Below are 11,509 nucleotides of genomic sequence, written 5' to 3' on the forward strand. Positions count from 1 at the left end.
TATATTTTGAGAAGACTGTATTTTCATGTATTTTACTCAAAGTTAGTGTTGGATAATACAATGATGCAATACTATTTGTTCATACCAAAACAGATTTGTTTCAGCTCACAAAGGTTGGGTTTTTTGGTGTGTTTACCCTACAGTACATCTCTGCCCCCAATCCTCCTCCCTGTTTCTGTTCCAGTGCATTGCTGTAGTTTAAAAATGCATTTGGGTATTTTTATCATTATATACAGACTAATTATCCTACAGTTGTTTAGGGTGAGAAATAAAACCAGAAAATGCATTAGTTACCGTATGTATACTGTGTATGACTGACAGAGTTTAATAGTTGACTGGTTTTGCTATATTTGTTTATTTATTTTCCAATAAGGAGTGTCTCGTTATCATCTGGTGTCACATGAATATTTCATATATTGTGTAAAATTTAATTTCTATGAAAGACTTGACCACCACTGTATATTACAGAGTAACCCATTGTTAGGCCTAAAGTTTGTAGCCTAACATTATATTTGTTATTTTGACAATTCTTGTATTTGTCAATGGAAACTTGGTACTGCAAGGGACTTTGAATAGAAGCATCCGCCCTACTTGCCTGTTTCTTAGGTGTTCAGTGAACACTTGATCCATTCAGTCATCAGATATGTAAAAATGTTCAGTTTCCACACCTTGTCACCTTTTTTAGTCCATGACAAAATGTTGAATATATCACTGCCTTTGATTGAAAATCCCATGTCTAGTTTTTTCGTTTGACTTTTTGAAAGTTTATATGGTGTTTTGTGTTCTTTGTGTTCTCGGGGCTGAAATGAATCTCGCCTCTTTAACTTTCGAGTTTCCATTTTGCTTATGTTTTTTTATTCATCTTTCACAACTGGAATCATGTTGTTTAGAGCTGCAACGATTCATCGATTAATCGATTAGTTGTCAACTATTAAATTAATTGCCAACTATTTTGATAATCGATTAATCGGTTTGAGTAAATTCTTTTTTTTTTAAGAAAAATACGTCAAAATTCTCTGATTCCAGCTTCTTAAATGTGAATATTTTCTGGTTTCTTTACTCCTCTATGACAGAAAACTGAATATCTTTGGGTTGTGAACAAAACAAGACATTTGAGGACGTCATCTTGGGCTTTGGGAAACACTGATCGACATTTTTCACCATTTTCTGACATTTTATAGACCAAACAACTAATCGATTAATCGAGAAAATAATCGACAATGAAAATAATCGTTAGTTGCAGCCCTAATGTTGTTATTCATGACAAATGGTTTCCTATTGTTAATATTGTTTCTTTGTTTCAATAAAATGGGAAACAAAACTACACACGTTGTTCTACTAAGGTGCTTGAATAATGTAATGAGTGAACCCAAATATCTTGGGACAAGGTTACTGTTGGGTTGAAGTCCTGTACCTCCAAAAAGTAAACGATCCACAATGCAGCTTTGTCACTGGTTTCTACAAGAGTATGTGAATGTCACAGCTCATTGTTTGTTGTCACCTGCAGTTGTAAAAAGTTGAATGAACTATCATCAGGAGCCTTTTGATGGCTACATATTTGTTTGGGACCAAAAACAATATGACACCACAATTGCCAGGATATTTGTATGTTATTGCAGTGGCAGTACAAATCCCACCCTGCATCTATCCTACATCTATAATGCATTCATATTGCACGGACAGCAGTAAAGAATTCTCTCTTGAATGGTTTATAGTAAAACAAATTGGTGCTTTGTCACACAAAACAATACTGTAGGCCCATGTGAGTCAAACAAGTGAGCCACTAGTTGCCCATTTGACCATTCTTTGCTCCTGAAACTGAAAACACAGCAAAGTAAGATGCCACTGTATCTCAAGGGTGGGGATTGGGGAAACAATGCAGCAGCCACACAGCAACCACGCGTTAAAGTATGATTTCTGATATACTGTTGTATTTACTTACAGCAGTAAATATAGTAGTTACTGTATTTTAAGTAACTCAAATCTGATTTCAAATAACTCTTATTTTGAAACTGTGATCCGGAAGTGCTTTCCTGGGCTCATAACGACTTAAGTCTTTGCCGTAGGTAACGTTATTTACGTACTAAAAGACTACGTATATATATACAAACTATTAGATATGGCAAAAAGTATTGTAGACTAATTTATTAGTGGTTGTCTGAAAAAAACAAAAGGGTCTGGGTAGGGCAGCAGCTTTCAACTGCTGCTGCCTGCTACTGGCTAAACATCTGGCTAAAACAGTTAGCTAAGCTAACTAACGCGCTCTTAAAATGGATGCTACTCCAGGTCTGTACCCTTCTGTGCTTGTTGTTATCTGGATTAAATCATACACTTAGGAAGCGTAGAGGCTCTGCCACACATAGCAGTCAGGGTTAGCTGCGTCGGAGGTTACGAGAGCTGAGCTGTTGACCCAGTCAGAGGGAAGTTGTGCTCATCGCTCATTCAGCCTCATTAGCTGTTTCCGAGCAAAACAACGCCCCCTGTTGGTCAGGGGAAGACCCACAGCAGGAAAACAGGATGCCCAAAATATAAACATGCATCTTCATTAAAATATACTTGTGAGAGTGTTTGGAAACTCTTAAGATTACTCTTAAGACAACATTTCAGGTTTTGGTAATCACAAACCAAAACAAACCTCTTGGCTAGAATGTGGGACCTATGATGTTTTATATGCTCGTTTTTTGTAACTTCATCTTTTACGTGAGAGTGCAGTTGTGCTGTCATCAGGTTGTGGATAATGTGATTATTTATTTGACTTCCTGCTTCTACTGTTAGATCTTCAGCTCCCACTTTCCTCCCTTCGTCTCCTGGTTCCTCCAGTGCGGTTGATGTCAGCATGTATGTGGCAGGTGGCCCAGCAGCGCAACGTGGAGCAGTACGGAAAACTGTCCGAGTTCATCACTTTGGTGACAGAGATGGTCCCAGAGCTGATGAGTCCCAAGCAGAAGACTCAACTCATTCTGGGACTGAGAGCTCGGGTAGGAGGATGTGGACATTTACTCTGTTCATGTCTGTTTGTGTGTGTCTTTTCCTGTGCTTTCATCTACAAATATATTTTTCAAAACCATACAAAGTGGAGCCAAAAAATAAAAACCAGAACAGTCTAATTTTTTGGCAGAAGCTGAGTGGTTGGAGCATAAATATTCCAGATTAGGCTATTGCATTTGTTGTAAGATGCTGCATTTGGATAACTTCCACCAGGTCCCACCAGTAAAGCTAATGTAAGTTTTTTTTAATTTGTATTTATTTCTCATGAAGAATGCATGCTTTGTCTGAATATTAGTCCACATTTTCCTGTTTTCCCACATGTTCCTTAGTTCATCCTAGAGTTGTTACAGAGGGTCGGCCCATTTGACTGTGAAGCTATCCAGGATCACCTGAACAGTTTTCAACTGTGGACAACAAACCACATGCATGAAGAGGTGAACAATGTCTGTGCAACATAGTCACAAAAAAATAAATAATTCCATTCCACTTAGCCTGTTTTGACTTAGGGAACATTTGAATGGTGTTTCTTGAAATAAGAAACTTTTCCTGGGCTTCATGACAGGTCCAAGATGGAGAGGTGGCGGTTTCAAAGTCAAAATTTGTGGAGCTGGTTCGAAAATTGATGAACGACCAAACTGAAAAAGAAACATTTTTCAAGGTGACAACATTTTCAGTTTTTATTCATTACATGTAAGGCCGTCAATGTATGGATGTAGGTTATCTGTCTATATCTTTGTCTGTCTGTGTCTACACCTGTCTATCTACCTATCTTTCTATATACCTGTCTATTTATATCTTTTATCTATCTTATCTAATGTAGACGTGAATATGAAATATTCATGCTATTTTTCTCCTGATAAAGGAGGTGTTCCCAGTACAGTATGGAGCCTGTTTCGATACGATGCTGCAGATCCTGTTGTGGGAGTTCTTCTTCCGACTGGAAGAGTTTCTCCCAGTACCAAGTTTTTCTCAGGTAGGCAGCAAGCTGGGAAAGTGCCACATTCCAAAATGTGTAGTAACCCTGTTATTTCACATGAATCCACTCTTCTTTGTCCAGGTAGCCGCCAGTTTTGACCTTGCTCACCTTGACCCCCAGTTTGAGCAGTTTGTCTGTGATCCTGAAGATCTGAGGATGCTTCTGCAGCATCGAAAATGGCGGCAAAAGTTTACTAAAAGTAAGAACCTTCTGTTTACAGATCATGTACTTTGACTGACAGCAATGATGCACTGATACCCCCTTTTTCACTGCTGATATTGTTAAACCTTGTTTAAATTAAGGCTTTGGATAATACCCAGTACTGATCTATTACTATTATTGAACAAGATTGATTGATTGATTGATTGATTGATTGATTGACAACTTTAGTAATCCTCTAAGGGCGAAATTTGATTAATTAATAAGTAACTTGATTCATTATTATAGACATAGACAATGACATTGGACAAAAGTGACTGAGGTTTGCTCTGTTTATGTCCAGTAGAGAGATTTAACATCCTTCTGTGTATGGGGGAAAGGGAAGATAATCAAGCTGCTTTGCTTTGATCTCTGACATGCCATACATAACACTTGATATTGGATTTCAGTATTGTGTAAATTCTCTGATGAGAGACCCTTCTTACCCTGATATCGGCTGGTATCCAATACTACTTAGTAATATGAAAGCTTTCTGTTCATCAGGTGAATTCTCCTTCATGTCAGACACTATCCTGTCCACACTTGCATCTAAACAAACTTCAGTAACATGTGAAGATCAAACCGATCACCAGTCACTGGGAAGAAATGAAGAAGATGCCACTGACGACAGCTCCATTGAGACTGTGCCATCAGACTCCCAGCTGCAGGAGGACAGGCCGTTACCTCTGACTTCCTCTGCATGTGGTGAAGAAGCTGGCATGGCAGGTGACAGTGGTGAGCATAAATTTAAAGGGATATCCCATCCATTTTACAACGCAGTCCTTTTGTGGTCCTGTGTAGGTCAATGGGTAGAGCATGGTGCTAACACTGTAAGTAAAATGTAAAACATATGCACTCAAGGTGCTTTGGATAAAAGTGTCCACCAAATGGCTTATGTTACACTTTCTGAATTTGCTAGCTCAGCTATCCCACAACTCTGATGCCATCCTGAGAATACTTGCATCTAAGCGGACCTCAGAAGTTTGTGAAGACAGAGAACAACACATTGAGGAACACATCATGAGCCGTAGGAGAGATGGGAAGAGCTGGCGAAAGGCTAAAGTGCCGGTGAAACGAGAAAAAGAAACGACAGGAGAAAAGACGGTACGACGAGAAAACAACTTGGTGGAAGAGGATTTTCAAGAAGAAAAACCTGACTGTACTCACAACTGGTCTGATGCAATAGTTGCTGGAACAGAGAATGTGCAAGATCAACAGGACTCACCTCTAATGAATTGCAGCTCTTCTCCAGAAGTGTGTGTTGGTGAGTAAATCTAGGAGTCGACAAATTGTGAAATCAACCCCAGCCGCAAGCCAAATCTTAGTATATTTTGGCTGTGGCTGGAAGGTTTGTCCATCAGTATTGTTGGGCAGATAAGCAAGCATGATTTGGAGGTGCTATTCTATTTGGTTGGCTGGTAAAACAGTGAAAGGAGCTGGTGAATTTTCTCCAGGTAGAGTGGCCGGTAGACACAATGGTTAGTTTCAGACAGGAGTGCTTCAGCAAAACTGTTGTACCCAAACAATTACCCCAAATAAAAATAGACACATTTGATTTATTTCAACCACGTAAAAGCCCATGTGGGGAATCCATATGTCTTTACTTGAGATAAGAAATTAATAAAACAAAGCACACCTGAGCTTGCATAACTGAGAGAAACCATGTATCTGTAACGTTGGAACACCAATAGTGACCCAAGTGGATTATTCGTACACACACCAGCACATGGTGGGACACCTATCCAACTAATATCTTCCTACGAGTCATGTTTACCAGAGCACAGTCAGGGCGTGTCCCCGCCTCGGCTTCTAAGCGCCTCCCCCACCCAACTGTGGGACGCCTCCCCCACCCAAGCGGGGACAGAATCTTCATTCGGAATGGAGATTCATCACTAATTCTCCTCTTCTGTTTCCTGTCAGCAGAAGCGGCTGAGGATGCCGTCTTCCAGAAACCCGGCTGCTCAGAAAGCCCAGCGACAGGGCTGAAGAAACCTCTGGATCTCAGTAGAGGAGAGGAACCATCAGAAGAAAACAGGATCCAGTGCTCTGCGGGAGACGGAGACGCTACCTCCCTCCCATTCAGCGGGAAACCAAAGCGCTGCTATGTCAGGAGCGCAGAGGAACACACGTGCCTGGACTGTGGCAAGAGTTTCAAATTTCTGTACCTCTTGAAAAGACACCGCACTGTTCACTCTTTGGTGCGGCCGTTTCAGTGCAGCCAGTGTGACAAGACGTTTAAAACAGAGAAGAGCCTGAAGCTGCATCGCAGTGTTCACTCTGCAGAGCAACGCTTCCGGTGTGAGCAGTGTGAAAAGAGATTCAAGTCGCAGAACGGGCTAAAGCTGCACTTGCAACTTCATACCGGTGAAAGTAAATAAATCAATTAATATTTTTTAGATTCGCTATTTTATTGCCATAGCAACCAGAACATAGAATGTAATTGGTATTAATTTTCCAATGATAAATTGCATTATTCCAAAATAATTACATTTATACACTACCAGTCACAGGTTTGGACACACCTGATTGAACGTACTATGTTTTTCATGATCTTAAAGCCATTTTGATCTAAAGGCTTTTGCTTAAATGCTTGATACTTCTTTCTTAGACAAATGTAAATAGTGAAGTTGATGCCTATGTATGAATTTCTTCCAAAGCCTTTGCCTTTCCATCAAGGCAAAGGGGAGGCTACTTAAAAGAATCTAAAATATAGGAACACTTTTTTGGTCACTGCATAATTCCATTTGTGTTATTTCATAAAATGTGGAAAATAGCAAAAATAAAGAAAAATGCATCTGTCCAAACTTTGGACTGGTAGTGTAGGACCCTGAAGTGAGAAATTCAACCCAGTCTGACCCAAGACTGTCAGGTCCAGTTGTGTCTTGTCAGGCTCTGACATTAATGCCAGCTCTAGTTTTGATATTGTTGTTCATTGTCTACCTCCAGGAAAAGCTGGTGACTCATCTGAACTTCACAAGAAGTACACCTGCCTCCAGTGTGGGAAGACATTCGGTTACTTATCAAACTTCAGGCGACACAGCAGCGTTCACTCGGAAGCCCAGCCCTTCACCTGCAGCCTGTGCGAGAAGAGATTCAAGACCAAGGGGAGCCTTAAAGTTCACCTGCGAAGTCACACCGGAGAGAGGCCGTTTGTCTGCACGTACTGCGGCAGAAGGTTCCTGTCATCGCAAGTCTTGAAATCCCATTTGCACACTCACACTGGTGAGCGCCCATTCGCCTGTACTCTGTGCGATAAGAAATTCATACAGTCCCATTTGCTCACGGTGCACCTCAGGATGCACAAGAAGGAGAAACCGTACCTATGCAGCGCATGCGGTATGTCCTTCTATTGCTCTGGCGCCTTGCGGGTGCACTCGCGCAAGCACACAGGGGAACGGCCTCATCACTGTGACTACTGCGGCAAGGATTACACCACATCTACGAAGCTGGCAGTACATCTGAGATACCACACAGGAGAGAGGCCATACTCCTGCTCCCAGTGTGACAAATCCTTCCACACCAAGTCAGCGCTGAACAAACACATAAGAACACACACGGGGGAGAAACCTTTCCAGTGTCTCAAGTGTCACAAGACGTTTTCCCAAAGATCCAACATGAGAGTGCATCTGAAAAGTCATGATAACACCTAGCACATTGTCTGTGTGGTTGGAGACAGTGAGTGTGTTACGGTGCGCAGGGTCTCAATAATAAACGATATACTGGTTCAGGATAAGCTGTGTACTTGCATCTTCATATCCTGATCACTAATAACATGAAAAAACGTCTCTAATACCATGGAGACCGAGCAAACACATCATGAAAATCAGGAGGGCTGAGGTGTACACATGCCTACCTGTCATTTAGATTTTTTTCAATATACAATAACAGCTTCTCAAAATGCACTTTGATTCAGTAATTAATCATCTAATTCAAATGAAATAAGAATTAATTATTGATCCCTATTATGTAATATACCACTTTAAACCTCCAATTTAAAGATCATTAATCTATGAAAAACAAGCAAACACAAAACCCACATTTTTTAATCACATTGATCAACAGTTATTAAAGGGATAATAAAACTCATTAATGTTATTAACCATGTTTTTGAGTATTTTCCATAGTTATGTTCCAAACTATGTTCCCAACATTCATTCAACCATTTCCTTATGAAAAAGAACAATATTAATCCTTTAGTAAGTTTTAGAGGTGTACTGTACAAATATCACACCAAAACTATAATATTCACATGAATGCCTATAGGAATCATTGTAATGATTGCATAGGAAATAAAATATAAAATAAAGTACAATAAGGTTACTATAAAGTCACTACATAGTACAACAGACACTCTATAAGTCTCTATAGGAGTATAATAGGAATATTATAGTGACTCTTCATTCATTCATTCATTCATTCATTCATTCATTCATTCATCATTCATTCATTGTTTGATTAGCAGAAAACATTTTGCCAAAATGAGGATAAATTGGCATTCTACAGGTAACATACTGAGATCAAATTATCAAGGTCAAAATAGATAAATTAATCAATATAATCCTATGGCAAACAATTCTGTAGTCCAGCAGAGGGAGCAATTGCACCATGATCAACATCAATGTGTTGAGACTGAGACCTAAACTGCCATGGGCATAAATGTAGTAAATTAAATAATAGAATAGAAGGATAGAATAAATGCCGACCTGCAATTTACTGCGGTTTACACCTACACATATTCTTCATAGCACTCCAAATTACATTTTCCTTTTTTCACACCTTAAATAATTCAGCTGAATGTGGACAAATGTGCTGATAAGAAGATATCAGGGGAATATAAGTAGTTCAGTTGCTTAAACTTTCTTAATGGCATTTGTCACAGGAAACAGGACTCAATAATTCATAATTGGCATTCATAAATTTCAATAAGTTTCTAATTAGGAAGGCCCTGGAGTAACTGTCTCTGAGGCAGTTTCAGAAATGAGCAACAGGAGAAGGATCACATTGACAGAACCCTTGTGGCATATTGCTTCAAATCACCTAATTAGAAGTAGAAGTCTAACTTTATCCTTTCAAGGATTATCATTCTTACTTTATCAGACAGTTTTACAATAGAGAGAGACAGGAAGGATGGGAGAGAGAGGGAGAGAGGATGACTTGTGACAAAACCAGGCCAGATTCAAACCTGTTCATCTTTACTTTATCTTTTTGAGTAAATTTATTTTGTCATATTTTAAGTTTCACACTGTAATAGAGTTGCTCACAGTTAGGTTAGTCTAGTTCAGCGGTTCTCAGTCAGGTCCTCAGGACTCAGATTCCTGCTGGTTTTCAGTCCAGTCATCTAATCAGGGACTGATTTACACCTGGGACGTCAGGTGAATGCAATTAACCAGCTGGTAGGATGGAAAACCAGCGGCACTCTGGACCCCGAAGACCAGGATTAAGAACCACCACCCTAGTTGATGTTGATATTCAAGCCTCCTATTGGCAGGCCCTTTTGTGAAGTCCCTTATGAAAAGAACGAGTAATCCTAAAACAGATTTTAGAAGGATGCACATCAAAACTAGAAGTCCCTAGAGGAACATTATAGTGATACATTAGGTGATAAAAACACCATTAAGTACAATAAGATCACTCTAAACTCACAACTGAGTGTCACAGACATCTGTAAGCCCCTATAGGACTGTCATAGTGATGTTTTTTATCAGGGATTTCTGTCCTATTCTTATTTACAGAAGCAGACAGATGATGGACAGTGTACAAATTATGCATATGTTCTTCTATGCGGCAGGCAGTGTATGTCCAAGATAAATTTCCTTGAGGGCCATGAAGTCGATTTTATCTTAAACTTTGATGAATGACGAATGTGTTTTTCCAGTCGGAGCTTGCTGATGTTGAACTGTATCCGTTGTATGTGTGCGGCTGAGTTGTGTGTTCACGTTTGAGTGTTGACAGCTGAGGCCGAGCAATTTTGGTGAACCTTTTTGAAATTCCAAATGATATGCATTGATTGCCTTTCGGGGGAAAAGAAAAAGTTAAAATGGACTTATATGGTTATTTGCCTGAATGATTTAATTGCTAACAGGGAGATGAGTAATGTTCAAGTGCAGTAAAGCAGGACATACAGACAATACAGCAACACAGTGATCACTCAGTGCTGTTCATTATTCACAAAACAAACGTTACTGACACCCTCACTCGGGACATCTCATGGATATTAGGCACTATTTTCTGATGAAAGTATAATTTAGAGAAATAAGCCTTAAGGACAGTTGCCTGTGGCTGTAACGGGACAGCCAGATGTATTTTGTATGTGTGTGAGCGCTTGGGTTTTAACTTGGCAGGAGAGATGGGACAGGTGGATGCTCAGCCAGCCAAACTCCCATTACTTGCTCAGGAGGGTGTGTGTGTGTGTGTGTGCGTGTGTGTATCTGTGTATGTGTGTGTTTGTGCGCGTGCATGCTTGTGTGCATATGTGCGTGTGCATGTATGTGGTAATTACTTTTTCTCTCTCTCTCTCTCTGTGTGTGTGTGTGTGTGTGTGTAGACAGGGTGATTAGAGATGGGTGGCGGGTGGAGGACTTGTCAGAAGTTATCTTCCCATCTCATCTCATCATAGGCAGTCTGGCGGATTCCCTCGATGGCTCAACAGGCCGACGCCGCGGTGCTGCTGTCAATCGGGCCGTCAACGCCTGCAGAAATCGATGCCAATCTCCCTCGGTTTCTATTTTTAACCGAGGCTCAGCACCCGGGCCTTTGATAAGGATGCAGCCTTCCTTTGGCTCTCCGCTTCGCCTCGGATGAGCAGCCGACCCCCACCCACCCCCGACTGATGAGGTGTGATAAGAGACAGACTAGATTGAGCTAAAGGCACAGACCTCCCGACACTCTGAAAGAAGCTTTTAGGGTGATGATGACGACAACGATGATGATTACTATTATTATTATTTTTAGTAGTAGTAGTAGTAATAGTAGTAGTAGCAGTAGGCCTAGTAGTGGTACTGATATTATTAGTCAAAGATAAATTAGCCTATCAGAATTTGAATTGCTACTACAGCTACTAATACTCCTACTCCATCTACTACTACTACTACTTCAAGCACTACTACTGCTACTACTACTAACTCATCGTTGTTCTCCTCCTCCTTCTCCGACTACGAGTTGTTGTCTGTGTATTTAGTATTCGCCTGTGCAGCGGCTGGTATCTCCTCAGTTGACTTGACTTGACTCCATGGCCCCCTGCAGACTTAATTCCTCCCCCCTGTTAGACTTCAGATGTTCCACATTAATATTCACCGTTGCCCTGTGAATGTTAAGTCAACAGCATTCATGTGGTGACAAGAGTGAAGT

General features: G+C 40.4%; 2 protein-coding genes across 2 annotated transcripts; both read left to right on the forward strand.

The window, feature by feature from the left end:
* The first annotated feature begins 2,119 nt into the window (after positions 1-2,119).
* On the forward strand, positions 2,120-5,393 carry LOC139661935 (uncharacterized). Its single transcript, XM_071540520.1, has 9 exons — positions 2,120-2,286; positions 2,776-2,978; positions 3,318-3,422; positions 3,551-3,646; positions 3,851-3,961; positions 4,046-4,163; positions 4,667-4,897; positions 5,082-5,266; positions 5,349-5,393. Exons 1-9 carry the CDS (start codon positions 2,271-2,273, stop codon positions 5,391-5,393), a joined length of 1,110 nt encoding a protein of 369 aa, XP_071396621.1. The 5' UTR covers positions 2,120-2,270.
* On the forward strand, positions 5,335-7,886 carry LOC139661936 (gastrula zinc finger protein XlCGF57.1-like). Its single transcript, XM_071540521.1, has 3 exons — positions 5,335-5,426; positions 6,086-6,532; positions 7,109-7,886. Exons 1-3 carry the CDS (start codon positions 5,393-5,395, stop codon positions 7,810-7,812), a joined length of 1,185 nt encoding a protein of 394 aa, XP_071396622.1. The 5' UTR covers positions 5,335-5,392; the 3' UTR covers positions 7,813-7,886.
* The last annotated feature ends 3,623 nt before the right edge of the window (positions 7,887-11,509 follow it).

The sequence above is a fragment of the Centroberyx affinis genome, unplaced genomic scaffold, assembly GCF_046629955.1.
Source record: "Centroberyx affinis isolate AG114_WGS23_722 - 3 ecotype Tasmania unplaced genomic scaffold, CSIRO-AGI_Caff_v1 ptg003661l_1, whole genome shotgun sequence".
Taxonomy (NCBI): Eukaryota; Metazoa; Chordata; class Actinopteri; order Beryciformes; family Berycidae; genus Centroberyx; species Centroberyx affinis.

Coding starts and splice junctions, on each gene's coding strand:
- LOC139661935 (XM_071540520.1), top strand. Junction 3,647..3,850: donor AAAAAGAAACATTTTTCAAG/GTGACAACATTT, acceptor CTCCTGATAAAG/GAGGTGTTCCCAGTACAGTA. Junction 4,164..4,666: donor GCGGCAAAAGTTTACTAAAA/GTAAGAACCTTC, acceptor TCTGTTCATCAG/GTGAATTCTCCTTCATGTCA.
- LOC139661936 (XM_071540521.1), top strand. CDS start 5,393: ATGAATTGCAGCTCTTCTCCAGAAGTGTGTGTTG. Junction 5,427..6,085: donor TTCTCCAGAAGTGTGTGTTG/GTGAGTAAATCT, acceptor TCCTGTCAGCAG/AAGCGGCTGAGGATGCCGTC. Junction 6,533..7,108: donor GCAACTTCATACCGGTGAAA/GTAAATAAATCA, acceptor GTCTACCTCCAG/GAAAAGCTGGTGACTCATCT.